Genomic DNA, 20,652 nt, shown 5'->3' with positions numbered 1-20,652 from the left:
TGGGATCAGACTGGGATCAAACTGGGACCGGACTGGGATCAAACTGGGACCGGACTGGGATCAAACTGGGATCAAACTGGGGACTGGGATCAGACTGGGATCAGACTGGGATCAAACTGGGGACTGGGATCAGACTGGGATCAGACTGGGACCGGACTGGGATCAAACTGGGACCGGACTGGGATCAAACTGGGACTGGACTGGGATCAGACTGGGATCAAACTGGAACCGGACTGGGAGTGCTGGACTGGGACCGGACTGGGATCAGACTGGGACCAGACTGGGATCAGACTGGGATCAAACTGGGACCGGACTGGGATCAAACTGGGACCGGACTGGGATCAAACTGGAACCGGACTGGGAGTGCTGGACTGGGACCGGACTGGGATCAGACTGGGACCAGACTGGGATCAGACTGGGATCAAACTGGGACCGGACTGGGATCAAACTGGGATCAAACTGGGGACTGGGATCAGACTGGGATCAGACTGGGATCAAACTGGGGACTGGGACCAGACTGGGATCAGACTGGGATCAAACTGGGACCGGACTGGGATCAAACTGGGATCAAACTGGGGACTGGGATCAGACTGGGATCAGACTGGGATCAAACTGGGGACTGGGATCAGACTGGGATCAAACTGGGACCGGACTGGGATCAGACTGGGACTGGACTGGGATCAGACTGGGATCAAACTGGGACCGGGCCGAGGCCCCGCCCACATCCGGGCGCTCCGAGCCACGCCCATCCGTTCTGCCTCACCATTGGCCGCCGGTATGTGACGTCATCTGGGGGCGTGGCGAACCCTGGGATGGGGCGGGGGGCGCGGCCCCTTCCTGGAAGCCCCAAAAATCCCGAAAATCCCCCAAAATCCCCCAAATCCCCCGAGCTCGGCCCCGTCCCTCACCTGCGGCCGCCCCGAGCGGATCCCGCGGCAGCGGCGCGGGGCCGTTACAGCGGGTCCCGGCTCGGGGGACACCGACCCCAACCCCAGTGCCGGGACCCCAAATCCCCCATGCTGCCGGGACCCCAAATCCCAGTGCCGGGACCCCAAACCCCAGTGCCGGGACCCCAAATCCCCAATGCTGTGACCCCAAATCCCAGTGCCGGGACCCCAAACCCCAGTGCCGGGACCCCAAATCCCAGTGCCGAGACCCCAAACCCCAGTGCCGGGACCCCAAATCCCAGTGCCGAGACCCCAAATCCCAGTGCCGGGACCCCAAACCCCAGTGCCGGGACCCCAAATCCCCAATGCTGTGACCCCAAATCCCAGTGCCGGGACCCCAAACCCCAGTGCCGGGACCCCAAATCCCAGTGCCGAGACCCCAAACCCCAGTGCCGGGACCCCAAACCCCAGTGCCGGGACCCCAAATCCCAGTGCCGGGACCCCAAACCCCAGTGCCGGGACCCCAAATCCCCAATGCTGTGACCCCAAATCCCAGTGCCGGGACCCCAAACCCCAGTGCCGGGACCCCAAATCCCAGTGCCGAGACCCCAAACCCCAGTGCCGGGACCCCTAATCCCAGTGCCGAGACCCCAAACCCCAGTGCCGGGACCCCAAATCCCAGTGCCGAGACCCCAAATCCCAGTGCCGGGACCCCAAACCCCAGTGCCGGGACCCCAAATCCCAGTACCGAGACCCCAAATCCCAGTGCCGGGACCCCAAATCCCAGTGCCGGGACCCCAAATCCCCAGTGCCGAGACCCCAAATCCCAGTGCCGGGACCCCAAACCCAGTGCCGGGACCCCAAACCCCCAATGCTGTGACCCCAAACCCCAGTGCCGAGACCCCAAACCCCAGTGCCGAAACCCCAAACCCCAGTGCCGGGACCCCAAATCCCAGTGCCGGGACCCCAAATCCCCAATGCTGCCGAGACCCCAAATCCCAGAGCCGGGACCCCAAATCCCAGTGCCGGGACCCCAAATCCCAGTGCCGGGACCCCAAACCCCACTGCCGAGACCCCAAATCCCAGTGCCGAGACCCCAAATCCCAGTGCCGTGACCCCAAAATCCTCAGGCCGTGCCCCCCTCCCGAATGGGGCAATTTTGGGTCCGCACCAAAATTCAGCCCCGCGGTTTCCCCGAGCCCCGGGCGGCTCCGCAGCTCCCCGGAGCGTGTCCCGGGAAAGGGCCGGAATTCCCGGGAAAAGGGCTGAAATTCCCGGGAAAAGGGCCGGAGTTCCCGGGAAAAGGGCCGGAATTCCCGGGGAAAGGGCTGAAATTCCCGAGGAAAGGACCAGAATTCCCGCGGAAAGGAACTGGGCAGCGTCGCTTTTATTTCTAAAAAACCGGGAAAGCGCCGGGGAGGGAATTCCCGGCGCGGCGCTGCGGTTTTGGGAACTGCTGGCCCCGAGGGTCCCCGTGGAGCGCGGGAGGGCTCCGGAGCTGCGGGAAACGCCGGGAACGGCTCTGGCAGCGAACCGGGCTCTGACCGGGAAATCCCGAACGGAATTTCCCCACATCGGGGAAATGCGGGAAATCCCCACGGGCTCTTCCCGGAGCCGCCGTTTGGGGGGAAATGGGAAAAAATGTGATGGCCCCGAGGTGCCCCTGGCCTGGGGGGGTGGCCCGGGTGTCCCCGGGGGTGGCCCGGGTGTCCCCAAGGCTGTTCTGGGTGTCCCCAGGACTGTCCCTGATGTCCCTGGGGCTCCCCCAGATGTCCCCAGGTCTGGCTCAGGTGTCCCCAGGACTGTCCTTGATGTCCCCAGGGCTGTCCCTGATTTTCCCATTGGCTGGCCCAGGTGTCCCCGGGCTATCCCGGGTGTCCCCAAGGCTGTCCCTGATGTCCCCAGGACTTCTCCCAGGTGTCCCAGGACTCTCCCAGGTGTCCCAAGGCTGTCCCGGGTGTCCCCAAGGCTGTCCCGGGTGTCCCCAGGACTTCTCCCGGGTGTCCCCAGGGCTGTCCCGGGTGTCCCCAGGACTTCTCCCGGGTGTCCCAAGGCTGTCCCGGGTGTCCCCAGGCTCCGGCGGCTCCTCCTGGTCCTGCTGTCCCCGCTCCGCTCCTGCCGCACGCCCGGGGCTCCGTGCCAGTCCCAGGGCTCGGGGGGTGGTCCCGGGGCTCGGTGCCGGTCCCGGGGCTCGGTGCCGGTGCCGGGGCTCGGTGCCAGTCCCGGGGCTCGGTGCCGCTCCCGGGGGTCCCGGGGGTCCCGGGGCTCGGTGCCGCTCCCGGGGGTCCCGGGGGTCCCGGGGCTCGGTGCCCGTCCCGGGGGTCCCGGGGGTCCCCGGGGTCCTGGCGCTGGGGTCACCTGGGGACGGACGGGTCGGAATCGACGTGGCCGAGGAGGAAGAGCTCGGGGCGGGCGGCGAAGCCCAGGCGGCCCTGGGGAGGGGAAGGCGACAATTAGTGCCGGGGTTAATGAGCCCGGGATGAGCCCGGGTTAGGGAGCCTGAGGGAATTTAGGGAAGCCCAAGTTTAAGGGAGTTTGGGGATGCCCAGGCTGGTTTAAGGAAGACCAGGCCAGTTTAAGGAAGACCAGGCCGGTTTAAGGAAACCCAAACTGGTTTAAGGAAGACCAGGCCGGTTTAAGGAACCCTGAGCTCAGCCCGGTTTCACTGAGCCCAAACGAAGCCCCAGTAACGAAGATGGAATGAATGGAAGCCGATTTAACAAAACCAGAGTTTAACGAACCCCGAGCTGAGCCTGGTTTAACAAAACCAGAGTTTAACGAACCCCGAGCTGAGCCTGGTTTAACAAAACCAGAATTTAACAGACCCCGAGCTGAGCCTGGTTTAACAAAACCAGAGTTTAATGAATCCCGAGTGGAGCCTGGTTTAACAAAACCAGAGTTTAACGAACCCCGAGCTGAGCCTGGTTTAACAATCCCTGAACTGAGCCTGGTTTAACAAAACCAGAATTTAACAGACCCCGAACTGAGCCTGGTTTAACAAAACCAGAGTTTAACAAACCCCTAGCTGAGCCTGGTTTAACAAAACCAGAGTTTAACGAACCCTGAGCTGAGCCTGGTTTAACAAAACCCAAATTGGGCCGGGTTTGATGACGCTCAAACTGAGGGCGGTTGAACAAAGCCTGAATTAATTAAGCCTGGTTTAATTAAATGTTGAGCCCAACTGGACAGGCTGAGCAGGGCGGGCTGTCAATGGACCCAGGGCTGAGCCCGGATTAAGGAGCCCCAGTTGGGCCCAGTTTAACAAAGCCGGGGTGGAGCCGGCCCCAGTCACTGCACCCCTTAATTAGCAGCGAGCAGCAGGAACGGCGTTAATTGGGGAGGATCCCGCTGTTAATTGGGAGCAGATCCCGCTGTTAATTGGGGCGGATCTCGCTGTTAATTGGGGCGGATCCCGCTGTTAATTGGGGAGGATCCCGCTGTTAATTGGGAGCGGATCCCGCTGTTAATTGGGGCGGATCCCGCTGTTAATTGGGAGCGGATCCCGCTGTTAATTGGGAGCGGATCCCGCTGTTAATTGGGGCGGATCCCGCTGTTAATTGGGAGCGGATCCCGCTGTTAATTGGGGCGGATCCCGCTGTTAATTGGGAGCGGATCCCGCTGTTAATTGGGAGCGGATCCCGCTGTTAATTGGGAGCGGATCCCGCTGTTAATTGGGGCGGATCTCGCTGTTAATTGGGAGCGGATCCCGCTGTTAATTGGGAGCGGATCCCGCTGTTAATTGGGAGCGGATCTTGCTGTTAATTGGGGCGGATCTCGCTGTTAATTGGGAGCGGATCCCGCTGTTAATTGGGGCGGATCCCGCTGTTAATTGAGGCGGATCCCGCTGTTAATTGGGGCGGATCCCGCTGTAATTGGGGTGGATCCCGCTGTTAATTGGGAGCGGATCCCGCTGTTAATTGGGAGCGGATCCCGCTGTTAATTGGAGCGGATCCCGCTGTTAATTGGGGCAGATCCCGCTGTAATTGGGGTGGATCCCGCTGTTAATTGGGAGCGGATCCCGCTGTTAATTGGGGCGGATCCTGCTGTTAATTGAGGCGGATCCCGCTGTTAATTGGGGCGGATCTTGCTGTTAATTGGGGCGGATCTTGCTGTTAATTGGGGCGGATCCCGCTGTTAATTGGGAGCGGATCCTGCTGTAATTGGGGCGGATCTCGCTGTTAATTGGGAGCGTATCCCGCTGTTAATTGGGGCGGATCCCGCTGTTAATTGAGGCGGATCTCGCTGTTAATTGGGAGCAGATCCCGCTGTTAATTGGGGCGGATCTCGCTGTTAATTGGGGCGGATCCCGCTGTTAATTGGGGCGGATCCCGCTGTAATTGGGGCGGATCTCGCTGTTAATTGGGGCGTATCCCGCTGTTAATTGGAGCGGATCCCGCTGTTAATTGGGGCGGATCTCACTGTTAATTGGGGCGGATCCCGCTCCAGCCCCACTCCAAACAGCCCCTCCCTCTGCAGCCCCAATTAACTGCTCCAGCTTAATTAGCTTCGGGGGCGTGGATGAGCCTTAATTAGCAGAGGGCGGGACTGAGCCGAGGTGAGGCTCGGCAGGGGCAAAAGCAGGAAAAAAAAAGGGAATTTGGGGATTTTTGGTGGGTCTGGGCGGGGTGAAGGTGCCCTGATCCCACAGGAGGAATTCCCATGGGAGGGGAGGGGGACGTGCCCCAGCTCAGCCTGGTGTTATTCTGAATTTTCCCTTTTTTTTCCTCATTTCCACATTCCCTGTGCTCCTTGCAGGTGTATTTGTGGCTCTGTAGCCCCGTTCTGTTAATAACGACTTTTCCCAGTATTTTTCCACGGTGTTTCCCTGGGCAGAAAGACAAAAATTCCAAAGTTCCAAGGCCCAGGAACAACTCCAGGAGAATTCATGGATGGAGCTCAGCCAGTGCTGAGGGGGGACTGCAGAGAAGGGGAGAGAACTCCAACACCTGTCCTCCGAATTGCTAATTGATCAATTCTATAATTTCCTAAATCCTACAAATAATTGCCAATTGATCAACTCTATAACCTCCTAAATCCTACAAAAATGTCCTCACCCCTGTGGGGGTGGGATTTTGTGGCATCTCTCCCCAAGTGCCCCCGAAGGCCTTGGAGTAAAATCCACTTTTGGTTTAACTCTGAATTAAAACGACCTTGAGGTAAAATCCACTTTTGGTTTAACTCTGAATTAAAATGACCTTGGAGTAAAATCCACTTTTGGTTTAACTCTGAATTAAAACGACCTTGAGGTAAAATCCACTTTTGGTTTAATTCTGAATTAAAATGACCTTGAAGTAAATCCACTTTTGGTTTAATTCTGAATGAAAATTACCTTGCAGTAAAATCCACTTTTGGTTTAAACTCTGAATTAAAACAATCTTGAAGTAAATCCACTTTTGTTTAAAACTCTGAATTAAAACGACCTTGGAGTAAAATCCACTTTTGGTTTAAACTCTGAATTAAAACGACCTTGAAGTAAATCCACTTTTGGTTTAATTCTGAATTAAAATGACCTTGAAGTAAATCCACTTTTGGTTTAAACTCTGAATTAAAATGACCTTGGAGTAAAATCCACTTTTGTTTTAAACTCTGAATTAAAACAACCTTGAAGTAAATCCACTTTTGGTTTAACTCTGAATTAAAGTGACCTTGAGGTAAAATCCACTTTTGGTTTAACTCTGAATTAAAGTGACCTTGAAGTAAATCCACTTTTGGTTTAAACTCTGAATTAAAACAACCTTGAAGTAAATCCACTTTTGGTTTAATTCTGAATTAAAACCCTCTCGAGTTTTTATTCCCAGGTTGGGAAAACAACAACAACCCCCCGGGCACAGCTCCGGAGCGTGGGGGGCTCTGTCCCAGCCAGCACCAGCCCCAAAAAAAGGACCCAGGAAGCCAAGTTGGAAATCTCCACGTTTTTTTAATGGCAAAAGGGGGTTTTGTACAAGCAGGACCGGAGTTTAAAAAAAAACCCCAAAAAACCCCAAAAAAAACCCCAAATTCGTGCAGCACGGAGCAGGTGTTCTCAGCAGGTTGGGGGAAGGTGGGAAGGATTTGATCCTGCCCCAAATTAAAGGGAGTTTTTGGGTATTTTCACATTTTCACCTCCGTTCTCAGCAGGTTTGGGAAGAGGGGTTTGATCCTGCCCCAAATTAAAGGGGAAATTTTGGGTGTTTTCACATTTTCACCTCCATTCTCAGCAGGTTTGGGAAGAGGGGTTTGATCCTGCCCCAAATTAAAGGGGAATTTTGGAGTGTTTTCACATTTTCACCTTCGTTCTCAGCAGGTTTGGGAGTAGGTTTTTGATCCTGCCCCAAATTAAAGGGGAAATTTTGAGTGTTTTCACATTTTCACCTCCGTTCTCAGCAGGTTTGGGAGTAGGTTTTTGATCCTGCCCCAAATTAAAGGGGAAATTTTGGGTGTTTTCACATTTTCACCTCCGTTCTCAGCAGGTTTGGGAAGAGGGGTTTGATTCTGCCCCAAATTAAAGGGGAATTTTGGAGTGTTTTCACCTTTGTTCTCAGCAGGTTTGGGAGGAGGGGTTTGATCCTGCCCCAAATTAAATGGAGTTTTTGAGTATTTTCACATTTTCACCTCTGTTCCCAGCAGGTTTGGGAGTAGGTTTTTGATCCTGCCCCAAATTAAAGGGGAAATTTTGGGTGTTTTCACATTTTCACCTCCGTTCTCAGCAGGTTTGGGAAGAGGGGTTTGATCCTGCCCCAAATTAAAGGGAATTTTTGAGTGTTTTCACATTTTCACCTCCGTTCTCAGCAGGTTTGGGAGTAGGTTTTTGATCCTGCCCCAAATTAAAGGGGAAATTTTGGGTGTTTTCACATTTTCACCTCCATTCTCAGCAGGTTTGGGAAGAGGGGTTTGATCCTGCCCCAAATTAAATGGAGTTTTTGAGTGTTTTCACATTTTCACCTCTGTTTCCAGCAGGTTTGGGAGGAGGGGTTTGATCCTGCCCCAAATTAAATGGAGTTTTTGAGTATTTTCACATTTTCACCTCTGTTTCCAGCAGGTTTGGGAGGAGGGGTTTGATCCTGCCCCAAATTAAAGGGAATTTTTGGGTATTTTCACGTTTTCACCTCTGCCCTGACCTGCTCCTCTCCCAGGACAGGATCCTGGGCTTTGCAGATCCCAAACATTCCCAAGGGCTGGATACTGCAGGGATTTCATTGCAGGGAGAATTCATTCCCTGCCTGGAGCTGGGAGAGCAGGAAAACGCCCAGGGGCAGTGGGGGATGGAGCCAGGAACCCCAAATAATAAACCAGGAATGGGATGGATCCAGGAATCCCAAATAATAAACCAGGAATGGGATGGATCCAGGAATCCCAAATAAACCAGGACTGGGATGGAGCCAGGAACCCCAAAAAATAAACCAGGACTGGGATGGACTCAGTAATCCCAAAAAACACACCAGGACTGGGATGTACCCAGGAACCCCAAATAATAAACCAGGAATGGGATGAACCCAGGAATCACAAATAATGAACCAGGACTGGGATGGACTCAGGAATCCCAAATAAACCAGGATTGGGCTGGACCCAGGAATCCCATATATTAAACCAGGACTGGGATGGATTGAGGTATCCCAAATAATAAATGAGGACTGGGCTGGACCCAGGAATCCCAAAACTAAACCAGGACTGGGCTGGACCCAGGAATCCCAAATAAACCAGGAGTGGGCTGGAGCCTGGAATCCCAGATAAACCAGGAGCGGGCTGGATTGAGGTATCCCAAAACTAAACCAAGACTGGGCTGGATCCAGGAATCCCAAAACTAAACCAGGAGTGGGCTGGATCCAGGAATCCCAGCTAAACCAGGAGCGGGCTGGATTGAGGTATCCCAGATAAACCAGGAGTGGGCTGGATCCAGGAATCCCAAAACTAAACCAGGAGTGGGCTGGATCCAGGAATCCCAACTAAACCAAGACTGGGCTGGATCCAGGAATCCCAGATAAACCAGGAGCAGGCTGGATCCAGGAATCCCAACTAAACCAAGACTGGGCTGGATCCAGGAATCCCAAAACTAAACCAGGAGTGGGCTGGATCCAGGAATCCCAGATAAACCAGGAGCGGGCTGGATCCAGGAATCCCAGATAAACCAGGACTGGGCTGGATCCAGGAATCCCAAAACTAAACCAGGACTGGGCTGGACCCAGGAATCCCAAATAAACCAGGACTGGGCTGGATCCAGGAATCCCAACTAAACCAGGACTGGGCTGGATCCAGGAATCCCAGATAAACCAGGAGTGGGCTGGATCCAGGAATCCCAAATAAACCAGGACTGGGCTGGATTGAGGTATCCCAAAACTAAACCAAGACTGGGCTGGATCCAGGAATCCCAAATAAACCAGGAGCGGGCTGGATCCAGGAATCCCAGATAAACCAGGACTGGGCTGGACCCAGGAATCCCAGATAAACCAGGAGCGGGCTGGATCCAGGAATCCCAAATAAACCAGGAGTGGGCTGGAAGGCCCCAGGAGAGGTTGGCCCAGCCTGCAGCTCCACGGAGCCCTTTGTGCTGCTCAGAGAAGGGAATTTCCCTCCCGAGCCCCAAGCTGAGCCCCCCACGGCCCTTTGCGTGATCCCGAGATCCAAATCCACCCACCGGAGGAGACGGAGCCCCAAAATTCCCCCGGGAGATCCGAAGGGCGCCCTGATCCCTCCATCCCATCCCATCCCAACCCTGGGACACGCTCCCGGCCTGGCTCCTCCCAGCTCATTAAACAGGAGGCAATTAAAGCCAGGACAAGAGGCAGCAGCAGAGAAACCCCTGGGAAAGGCTCACGGAGCCTCCACAGCCCGATTTTGGGTTCAAACCCAGGGATTTTTGACAACTCCCAAGGTTTTTTCCCACGGATCACAGGGAATAAAGTCATAAAATCATCAATAGCCACAAACTCGTTTCATTTGCCGGCCCCAAAATCCCACGTGGGGCCGCTAAAAGCCAGTAGTGATAAAATGAAATATTATTAATGCTCGGGTTTCCCGTCCTCGCGGGCACGGGAAGCGTTTTCCAGGGAGAAGCACCAAACGTGCCCGGGCTGGGGCAGCGGGGCCGTAGTGTCACCCCACGCCCGGTGGCAGCAGCGTCCCCAAACCCAGCAAAAAAAGGGGATTTGGGGATTTTTTTTTAGCTTATTTTGTCCAGCTCAGTGGCGGAGCAGCGTTCCTGGGGTCAGTGTTTGTGCTGCGGGGGAACACGCCGGGACGAGGGATTTGGGGGCTCAGCACGAGGGGCTGCCCCGCGTGTCCCCGCGTGTCCCCCGCGTGTCCCCGCGTGTCCCCGCGTGTCCCCGCGTGTCCGTCCGTGTCCCCGGCACTGCTGGTGGCTCTGGGGCTCCGGCCCCCCCAGGTCTGGGGCTATTTTTGGGGGTGGCAGGGCGGCTGCTCCGGGCGCAGGGGCCGGGTGACGCTTACCGTGCTGCCGCAGGCCAGGAAGGAGGCGCCCAGGGCCACGAGGCACAGCCAGGTCTGCGGGACAGAGGGACAGTCAGGGACAGAGGGACAGGGGGACAGTCAGGGGACGGGGGGACAGTCAGGGGGACAGAGGGACAGGGGGACAGTCAGGGGGACAGAGGGACAGTCAGGGGGACAGAGGGACAGTCAGGGGACAGAGGGACAGAGGGACAGTCAGGGGACGGGGGGACAGAGGGACAGTCAGGGACAGAGGGACAGAGGGACAGTCAGGGGACAGAGGGACAGAGGGACAGAGGGACAGTCAGGGGACGGGGGGACAGTCAGGGGGACAGAGGGACAGAGGGACAGTCAGGGGACGGAGGGACAGTCAGGGGGACAGTCAGGGGACAGAGGGACAGAGGGACACTCAGGGGGACAGAGGGACAGTCAGGGGGACAGAGGGACAGAGGGACAGTCAGGGGACGGGGGGACAGAGGGACAGTCAGGGGGGACAGGGACAGGGGAACACTCAGGGGGACGGGGACAGAGGGACAGTCAGAGGGACAGGGGGACAGAGGGGACAGGGACAATCAGAGGGGACAGAGGGGACACTCACAGGGGACAGAGGGGACAGTCAGAGGGGACAGAGGGGACAGAGGGGACACTCACAGGCGACAGGGACAGTCAGAGGGGACAGAGGGGACAGAGGGGACACTCACAGGGGACAGAGGGGACAGTCAGAGGGGACAGAGGGGACACTCACAGGGGACAGAGGGGACAGTCAGAGGGGACAGAGGGGACAGTCAGAGGGGACAGAGGGGACACTCACAGGGGACAGAGGGGACAGTCAGAGGGGACAGAGGGGACACTCACAGGGGACAGAGGGGACAGTCAGGGAGACGGGGACAGGGACAGTGGGACAGTCAGGGGGGACAATCAGGGGGACAGGGGGACAGAGGGGACAGGGACAGCCAGGGGACAGGGACAGCCAGGGGACAGGGACAGTCAGAGGGGACAGGGACAGTCAGCTGGCACGGTGACAGGAACAGCCTTTCAAGACCGTGGGCATTGAGGTTGACAGGAACATTAAGCTCAGCAGGTCTGGAGGAAGAAACAGCCGGGTGCAGGGAGAGCCTGCTACAACTGCACTGTGCAGCCAGGACACAATAAATGATGTAATTGTTAGGTGTGATGATTGGTTAGTAATTAAATATAATTACGAGAAACTCGGGGTTGAATAAAGGCAGTGTGTTACAATAGAACAATGTAAGGTGAATAATTAATATCGAAGTTATATAAGGGTAGAATATAAAATATCAGCTCGAAATGGGTGTCGGAGTCAGATTTGGGTTTGTATCCCTGATTCCAGAGCTCTCAATAAAAGCACTGCAGAGAATCACATCCTGTGATTATTTGTGTTCCTAAACAATGTAAATTTAATAATTAATATGCAAATTAATATCGAAGTTATATAAGGGTAGAATATAAAATATCAGCTCGAAATGGGTGTCGGAGTCAGATTTGGGTTTGTACCCTGATTCCAGAGCTCTCAATAAAAGCACTGCAGAGAATCACATCCTGTGATTATTTGTGTTCCTAAACAATGTAAATTTAATAATTAATATGCAAATTAATATCTAAGTTATATAAGAGTAGAATATAAAATATCAGCTCGAAATGGGTGTCGGAGTCAGATTTGGGTTTGTACCCTGATCCCAGAGCTCTCAATAAAAGCACAGCAGAGAATCACATCCTGTGATTATTTGTGTTCCTGAACGCTGACACGGGGACAGAGGGACAGAGGGACAGAGGGACAGAGGGACAGAGGGACAGAGGGACAGGGGGACAGGGGGACAGGGGGACAGAGGGACAGGGGGACAGGGGGACAGAGGGACAGGGGGACAGGGGGACAGAGGGACAGAGGGACAGGGGGACAGGGGGACAGGGGGACAGAGGGACAGGGACAATGGGACAGAGGGACAGAGGGACACAGGGACAGGGGGACACAGGGACAGTGGACAGGGGGACACTCACAGGGACAGAGGGACAGTGGACAGGGGGGACAGAGGGACAGGGGACAGGGGGACAGGGGGACAGAGGGACAGGGACAATGGGACAGAGGGACAGGGGACAGGGGGGACAGAGGGACACAGGGACAGGGGACAGGGGGACACTCACGGGGACAGAGGGACACAGGGACAGAGGGACACAGGGACAGGGGACAGAGGGACAGAGGGACAGAGGGACAGGGGACAGGGGGACACTCACGGGGACAGAGGGACAGTGGACAGGGGGACAGAGGGACAGGGACAATGGGACAGAGGGACACAGGGACAGGGGACAGGGGGACACTCACGGGGACAGAGGGACACAGGGACAGGGGGACACTCACGGGGACAGGGACTGCAGGGTCACCCCGCCATGGCACCGCTCGCTGGCTCCAGCCTGGCAAGGCCACCCCAGTCGTGTCCCCGGTGCCCCGTGGCTGTCACCCAACAAGGACCCAGCCCGGGGTGGCCATGGGGACAATTCCCAACCCCGCCGGGGACAGGACACGGGGGGACATGGGGGACACGGGGGGACACGGGGGGACACGGGAGGGGACACGGGGACATGGGGACACGGGGGACACGGGGGACACGGGGGGACACGGGGGACACGGGGGGACATGGAGCTGAGGGGGACAGGAGAGACCCGAGGGTCACACAGAGGGGACAAAGAGGTGACACAGAGGGGACACGGAGCTGAGGGGGACAGGAGAGACCCAAGGGTGACACAGGGGTGACACAGAGCCGAGGGGGTCCCTCCAAAATCCCTCCCAGGGCCCCAAAGTCCCTCCTGGGGCCCCCAAAGTCCTTCCCAGGCCCTCCAAAATCCCTTCCAGGACCTCCCAAGTCCCTCCAAGGACTTTCAACTCCCTTCCAGGACCTTCAAAATCTCTCCTGGGACCTCCAAAGTCCCTTCCAGGGCCTTCAAAGTCTGTTCCAAGACCTTCAACTCCCTCCTGGGGCCTTCAACTCCCTCCTGAGGCCCCCAGACTCCGTCGCAGGACCTCCAATATCCCTCCTGGGCTCCTCAAAGTCCCTCCTGACACCCCCAAAGTCCCTCCCAGGTCTCCAAAGTCCCTTCCAGGACCATCAACTTCCTCCCAGGGCCTCCAAAGTCCCTTCAAGAACCTCCAAAATCCCTCCCAGGACCTTCAAAGTCCCTCCTGGGGCCCTTCAACTCCCTTCCAGGACCTCCAAAATCCCTTCCAGGACCTTCAACTCCCTCCCAGGACCTTCAAAGTCCCTCCTGGGGCCCTTCAACTCCCTTCCAGGACCTCCAAAATCCCTTCCAGGACCTTCAACTCCCTCCCAGGACCTTCAAAGTCCCTCCTGGGGCCCTTCAACTCCCTTCCAGGACCTCCAAAATCCCTTCCAGGACCTCCAAAATCCCTTCCAGGACCTTCAACTCCCTCCCAGGACCTTCAAAGTCCCTCCTGGGGCCCTTCAACTCCCTTCCAGGACCTCCAAAATCCCTTCCAGGACCTTCAACTCCCTTCCAGGACCTTCAACTCCCTCCCAGGACCTTCAAAGTCCCTCCTGGAGCCCTTCAACTCCCTTCCAGGACCTCCAAAATCCCTTCAAGGACCTCCAAAATCCCTTCAAGGACCTCCAAAATCCCTCCCAGGACTTTCAACTCCCTTCCAGGGCCTCCAATATCCCTCCTGGCACCCCCAAAGTCCCTCCTGGCACCCCCAAACTCCCTCCCGCTGCCATGCAGCCCCCAGCCCGTTCTCCCCCGGTCCCCCCGAGCCCCCCGAGCCCCCGGGCCCGGCTCACCAGGTAGGCCACGAAGGCCAGGTAGAGCAGGCTGAGCGCGGCGGCGCCCACGTAGAGCGGCAGGCTGCGCAGCGCCAGCACGTAGGCAGCCACGAAGTACAGGTTGATGGAGCAGAGCAGCAGGATGAGCAGCCCCCCGGCCACCCGCCAGAGCCTGCGGGAGGGAGGGGAGGTGAGGGAGGGGAGGGAGGGGAGGGAGGGGAGCAGCCCCCCGGCCACCCGCCAGAGCCTGCGGGGAGGGAGGGGAGGTGAGGGAGGGGAGGGAGGGGAAGGGCAGGATGAGCAGCCCCCCGGCCACCCGCCAGAGCCTGCGGGGAGGGGAGGGTGAGGGAGGGGAGGGGAGGGAGGGGAGCAGCCCCCTGGCCACCCGCCAGAGCCTGCGGGAGGGAGGGGAGGTGAGGGAGGGGAGGGGAGGGAGGGGAGCAGACCCTCGGCCACCCGCCAGAGCCTGCGGGAGGGAGGGGAGGTGAGGGAGGGGAGGGGAGGTGCAGGTGAGGGGATGCACCAGGTGAGGGGGGAGATGCTGCTGATGAGGGGCAGGCGTGCCCAGGTGTGCCCAGGTGAGAGGAAGGTGTGGCCAGGTTTGGGATAGGTGTGCCCAGGTGAGGGCCAGGCGTGCCCAGGTGTGCCCAGGTGTGCCCAGGTTAGAGGAAGGTGTGCCCAGGTTTGGGATAGCTGTGCCCACGTGTGCCCAGGTGAGCTGTAGCTGTGCCCAGGTGTGCCCAGGTGTGCCCAGGTGTGCCCAGGTGAGCTGCAGATGTGCCCAGCTGTGCCCAGGTGTGCCCAGGTGTGCCCAGGTGAGCTGCAGATGTGCCCAGCTGTGCCCAGGTGTGCCCAGGTGTGCCCAGGTGAGCTGTAGCTGTGCCCAGGTGTGCCCAGGTGTGCCCAGGTGTGCCCAGGTGCCGCGGTACTCACAGGCCGTTGGCGAAGTCGCTCATGACGCTGGGCAGGCTGGTGAAGGTGAGCACCGGGATCAGCGCGAACGGGAGCTGCGACCGGAGAGAGAACGGAGCCTGGAGAGGGGAGCGGCTCCGGCCGCGCACCTGGACCCGCCCCGCTCACCTGGACCTGGCCCTGCTCACCTGGACCCTGCCCCGCTCACCTGGACCCGGCCCGGTCACCTGGACCCCACCCCGCTCACCTGGACCCGGCCCGCTCACCTGGACCTGGCCCGGTCACCTGGACCTGGCTCTGCTCACCTGGACCGGCCCCGCGCACCTGGACCCCACCCCGCTCACCTGGACGCGGCCCTGCTCACCTGGACCCGGCCCCGCTCACCTGGACCTGGCTCTGCTCACCTGGACCCCACCCCGCTCACCTGGACCCCGCCCGGTCACCTGGAGCTCCTGAACCCAGCTCTGCTCACTTGGACCCGGCTCTGCTCACCTGGAGCTCCTGGACCCGGCCCGCTCACCTGGACCCGGCTCTGCTCACCTGGAGCTCCTGAACCCAGCCCTGCTCACCTGGACCCGGCTCTGCTCACCTGGACCCGCCCCGCTCACCTGGAGCTCCTGGACCCAGCTCTGCTCACCTGGACCCGGCCCGGTCACCTGGACCCGGCCCGGTCACCTGGACCCGGCCCCGCTCACCTGGACCCAGCTCTGCTCACCTGGACCCCACCCCGCTCACCTGGACCCGCCCCGCTCACCTGGACCTGGCTCTGCTCACCTGGACCCCACCCCGCTCACCTGGACCCGCCCCGCTCACCTGGAGCTCCTGGACCCAGCTCTGCTCACCTGAACCCAGCCCTGCTCACCTGGACCCGGCCCGCTCACCTGGACCCGGCTCTGCTCACCTGGAGCTCCTGGACCCAGCCCTGCTCACCTGGACCCAGCTCTGCTCACCTGGACCCACCCTGCTCACCTGGAGCTCCTGAACCCAGCCCTGCTCACCTGAACCCGGCTCTGCTCACCTGGACCCAGCCCTGCTCACCTGGACCCGGCCCTGCTCACCTGGAGCTCCTGAACCCAGCTCTGCTCACCTGAACCCTGCCCCGCTCACCTGGACCTGGCTCTTTTCACCTGAACCCAGCCCTGCTCACCTGGAGCACCTGGACCCGGCTCTGCTCACCTGGAGCTCCTGAACCCAGCTCTGCTCACCTGGACCCAGCCCTGCTCACCTGGACCCGGCTCTGCTCCCCTGGACCCGGCCCTGCTCACCTGGAGCACCTGGACCTGGCCCCGCTCACCTGGACCCATCCCTGCTCACCTGAGCCCGCACCCCTCACCGGCAGGCTCATGAGCCCCGCCCCGCTCACCTGCAGGCTCATGAGCCCCGCTCACCTGAGCCCATCTCCCCTCACCTGCAGGCTCACCTGCGCCCGCCCCGCTCACCTGCGCCCACCCCACTCACCTGCAGGCTCATGAGCCCCGCTCACCTGCACCCATCTCCCCTCACCTGAGCCCATCTCCCCTCACCTGCACCCATGTCCCCTCACCTGAGCCCACCTCCCCTCACCTGTGCCCACCCCACTTACCTGTGCCCACCCCACTCACCTGCGCCCGCCCCGCTCACCTGAGCCCGTCTCCCCTCACCTGCAGGCTCATGAGCCCCATGTCCCCTCACCTGCAGGCTCACCTGAGCCCATGTCCCCTCACCTGCACCCATCTCCCCTCACCTGCAGGCTCACCTGTGCCCCGCCCCGCTCACCTGCACCCACCCTGCTCACCTGCACCCATCTCCCCTCACCTGCGCCCGCCCTGCTCACCTGAGCCCATCTCCCCTCACCTGCACCCATCTCCCCTCACCTGCAGGCTCACCTGTGCCCCGCCCCGCTCACCTGCACCCACCCTGCTCACCTGCACCCATCTCCCCTCACCTGCACCCGTCTCCCCTCACCTGCAGGCTCATGAGCCCCATGTCCCCTCACCTGCAGGCTCACCTGAGCCCATGTCCCCTCACCTGCACCCATCTCCCCTCACCTGCAGGCTCACCTGTGCCCCGCCCCGCTCACCTGCACCCACCCTGCTCACCTGCACCCATCTCCCCTCACCTGCGCCCGCCCTGCTCACCTGAGCCCATCTCCCCTCACCTGCACCCATCTCCCCTCACCTGCAGGCTCACCTGAGCCCATGTCCCCTCACCTGAGCCCATGTCCCCTCACCTGCAGGCTCATGAGCCCCATGTCCCCTCACCTGCGCCCGCCCCGCTCACCTGCACCCACCCTGCTCACCTGAGCCCATCTCCCCTCACCTGCAGGCTCACCTGCGCCCGCCCCGCTCACCTGCAGGCTCATGAGCACGTTGAGGAAGTCGTTCATGCCCGTCAGGTGCTCCACGTCCTGGAAGATGGCCACGAAGAGCGTGGGCGTGACGGCGATGGAGCGCGTCAGCAGCACCCGCGCGAAGCGCGACCAGCGCAGCTGCAGGAAGCCCTGCGGGGGCAACGGATGAGTAGGGGAGGAGTAAGGTGGGAGTAGTGCGCGACCAGCGCAGCTGCAGGAAGCCCTGCGGGGGCAACGGGTGAGTAGGGGGGGAGTAAGGTGGGAGTAGGGTGGGAGTAGGGTGGGAGTAAGGGGGGAGTAAGGTGGGAGTAGGGTCGGAGTAGGGTGGGACCAGCACAGCTGCAGGAAGCCCTGCGCAGGAGCAACGGGTGAGTAAGGGGGGAGTAGGGTGGGAGTAGGGTGGGAATAAGTGGGGAGTAAGGTGGGAGTAGGGTGGGAGTAGTGCGGGACCAGCTCAGGTTCAGGAAGCCCTGCACAGGAGGAATGAGTGAGTAGGGAGCGAGTAAGGTGGGAGTAGGGTGGGAGTAAGGTGGGAGTAGTGCGGGACCAGCGCAGGTTCAGGAACCCCTGGGGGCCAGGAGTAAGGAGTGAGTAGGGTGCGAGTAGTGCAGGGCCAGCGCGGTGAGGAGTACTGAGTGAGGACCATGGAGCAATGAGTACTGAGTGAGGAGTGTGGAGCAATGAGTACTGAGTGAGGAGTACGGAGAGAGAAGAGCCAAGCAGCGAGGCGCCAGCAGTGTGGAGTAAGGAACACTACAACACGGAGTAGGCAGGGAGCAGGGAGCGAGGAGTGCTGAGCGAGGAGTACTGAGCGAGGAGTGAGGAGCCAAGCAGCGAGGCGCTGGCAGTGCAGAGTAAGGAATAAGTACAACACGGAGTAAGCAGGGAGCAGGGAGCGAGGAGTGTGGAACAAGGAGTAGTGAGCGAGGAGCGAGCAGCCGCCTCACCTCCATGACGAACTGGCCCGAGTAGGTGCCCGTCATGGTGGAGCTCTGCCCGGCCGCCAGGATGCCGATGGCCCAGATGTAGAGGGCGGCGGGGCCGAAGGAGCAGCCCAGCACCGCGCCCTGAGGAGACGAGGAGCAGCTGCGTCAGCCCCGGGCACGCAGCTACACCCAGGAGTAAGGAATGGCTGGAGTTACACCCAGGAGTGAGGAATGGCTGGAGTTACACCCAGGAGTAAGGAACGGCCGGAGTTACACCCAGGAGTAAGGAATGGCTGGAGTTACACCCAGGAGTAAGGATGGCCGCAGCTACACCCAGGAGTAAGAACGGCCGGAGCTACACCCAGGAGTAAGAACGGCCGGAGCTACACCCAGGAGTAAGGATGGCCGCAGCTACACCCAGGAGTAAGGATGGCCGGAGCTACACCGAGGAGTGAGGAACGGCCGGAGCTACACCCAGGAGTAAGGAATGGCCGCAGCTACACCCAGGAGTGAGAACGGCCGGAGCTACACCCAGGAGTAAGGAACGGCCGCAGCTACACCCAGGAGTAAGGAATGGCCGCAGCTACACCCAGGAGTAAGGAATGGCCGGAGCTACACCCAGGAGTGAGGAATGGCTGGAGCTACACCCAGGAGTAAGGAATGGCCGGAGCTACACCCAGGAGTGAGGAACGGCCGCAGCTACACCCAGGAGTAAGGAATGGCTGGAGCTACACCGAGGAGTGAGGAATGGCTGGAGCTACACCCAGGAGTAAGAACGGCCAGAGCTACACCCAGGAGTAAGGAATGGCTGGAGCTACACCCAGGAGTAAGGACGGCCGGAGCTACACCCAGGAGTAAGGAACGGCCGGAGCTACACCCAGGAGTGAGAACGGCCGGAGCTACACCCAGGAGTAAGAACGGCCGGAGCTACACCCAGGAGTAAGGACGGCCGGAGCTACACCCAGGAGTGAGGAACGGCCGGAGCTACACCCAGGAGTGAGAACGGCCGGAGCTACACCCAGGAGTAAGTACGGCCGGAGCTACACCGAGGAGTAAGGACGGCTGGAGCTACACCCAGGAGTGAGGAAAGGCTGGAGCTACACCCAGGAGTGAGGAACAGCCGGAGCTACACCCAGGAGTGAGGAACAGCCGGAGTTACACCCAGGAGTGAGGAACAGCCGCAGCTACACCCAGGAGTGAGGAACGGCCGGAGTTACACCCAGGAGTGAGGAACAGCCGGAGTTACACCCAGGAGTAAGGAACAGCCGGAGTTACACCCAGGAGTAAGAACGGCTGGAGCTACACCCAGGAGTAAGAACAGCCGGAGCTACACCCAGGAGTAAGGGGCCCGTCGCGGTCCCCGGCCGCTGCTCCCGGTTGGTCCAGGAGCAGCAGATGCCACCAGAGGGTCACTGTGACCCCAGGGACACCTGACAGGGCCAGTGTCACCCCTGGGACACCAGGCAGGGTCAGTGTCACCCCTGGGACACCTGACAGGGTCAGTGTCACCCCTGGGACACCTGACAGGGTCAGTGTCACCCCTGGGGACACCAGGCAGGGTCAGTGTGACCCCAGGGACACCTGACAGGGCCAGTGTCACCCCTGGGACACCAGGCAGGGTCACAAGGATGTCCTGGACATGGTGTCACCCCATGGGGACACCAGGCAGGGTCACTGTGACCCCTGGGGACACCAGGCAGGGTCACTGGGATGTCCTGGGCGTGGTGTCACCCCATGGGGACACCTGACAGGATCATTGGGCCCCAAGGGACACCTGACAGGGTCACTGCGCTGTCCCGGGTGTGGTGTCACCCCTGGGTGTCCCCACCACGCTGTCCCGGGTGCGGTGTCACCCCTGGGTGTCCCCACCGCGCTGTCCCGGGCGTGGTGTCACCCCTGGGTGTCCCCACCGCGCTGTCCCGGGTGTGGTGTCACCCCGGGGTGTCCCCACCGCGCTGTCCCGGGTGTGGTGTCACCCCGGGGTGTCCCCAGCTGTCCCAGGACACTCACCCCCTTGTAGATGTCCACCTCCAGCGTGCCGTTGTCGCTGGGGAAGAGCTCGGTGTGGGGGCTGCTGGCGTTGGCACAGACCTGGCGCTGCAGGGCACAGGGAGGGATGGGGGCAATGGGCACGGAAAACCCGGAAAAGCCCTGGGATCACCGGGAAAACCCCGGAAAACCCGGAAAAGCCCCGGAAAACCCCCTGGGATCACCGAGAAAACCCCTGGAAAACCCAGAAAACCCCCGAAAAACCCCCTGGGATTGTTGGAAAAACCCCCGGAAAACCCCTGGAAAACCCCCTGGGATCACCGGGAAAACCCCAGAAAACCCGGAAAAGCCCCGGAAAACCCCCTGGGATCACCGGGAAAACCCCAGAAAAGCCCCGGAAA

At 59.6% G+C, this 20,652-nt stretch overlaps 1 protein-coding gene and 1 long non-coding RNA gene across 6 annotated transcripts in view; both read right to left on the bottom strand.

Annotated features, from left to right (window-relative positions):
• Nucleotides 1–1,502: 1,502 nt before the first annotated feature.
• LOC110481537 (natural resistance-associated macrophage protein 2-like) overlaps nucleotides 1,503–20,652 on the bottom strand; it is a 45,394-nt gene continuing 26,244 nt past the window's right edge. For 2 of the 5 annotated variants that reach the window (XM_085562923.1, XM_085562924.1), the window contains 7 exons: nucleotides 20,273–20,359; nucleotides 18,284–18,403; nucleotides 17,337–17,559; nucleotides 15,029–15,102; nucleotides 14,114–14,267; nucleotides 10,311–10,364; nucleotides 1,503–3,319 (listed from right to left, as the gene is read on the bottom strand). In XM_085562923.1, the coding sequence (XP_085419049.1) occupies nucleotides 1,518–3,319; nucleotides 10,311–10,364; nucleotides 14,114–14,267; nucleotides 15,029–15,102; nucleotides 17,337–17,559; nucleotides 18,284–18,403; nucleotides 20,273–20,359 (2,514 nt within the window). In that variant the 3' untranslated portion in view covers nucleotides 1,503–1,517. Of the gene's footprint in view, nucleotides 3,320–6,784; nucleotides 11,391–14,113; nucleotides 14,268–15,028; nucleotides 15,103–17,336; nucleotides 17,560–18,283; nucleotides 18,404–20,272; nucleotides 20,360–20,652 lie in introns of those variants that run through there. The other 3 variants (XM_077788627.2, XM_085562926.1, XM_085562925.1) reach the window with 3 other exon arrangements.
• LOC146765019 (uncharacterized) lies at nucleotides 11,708–14,091 on the bottom strand. The gene is made up of 2 exons (XR_014950415.1): nucleotides 13,633–14,091; nucleotides 11,708–13,569 (listed from the first exon to the last, which is right to left on the bottom strand). It is a non-coding gene; the product is annotated as an uncharacterized LOC146765019 (long non-coding RNA).

This window comes from Lonchura striata, chromosome 29, assembly GCF_050655825.1.
Source record: "Lonchura striata isolate lonStrDom1 chromosome 29, ASM5065582v1, whole genome shotgun sequence".
Lineage (NCBI taxonomy): Eukaryota > Metazoa > Chordata > Aves > Passeriformes > Estrildidae > Lonchura > Lonchura striata.
The sequence above is the reverse complement of the archived record's forward strand: the minus strand, read 5'-3'. Positions and strand labels throughout refer to the sequence as shown.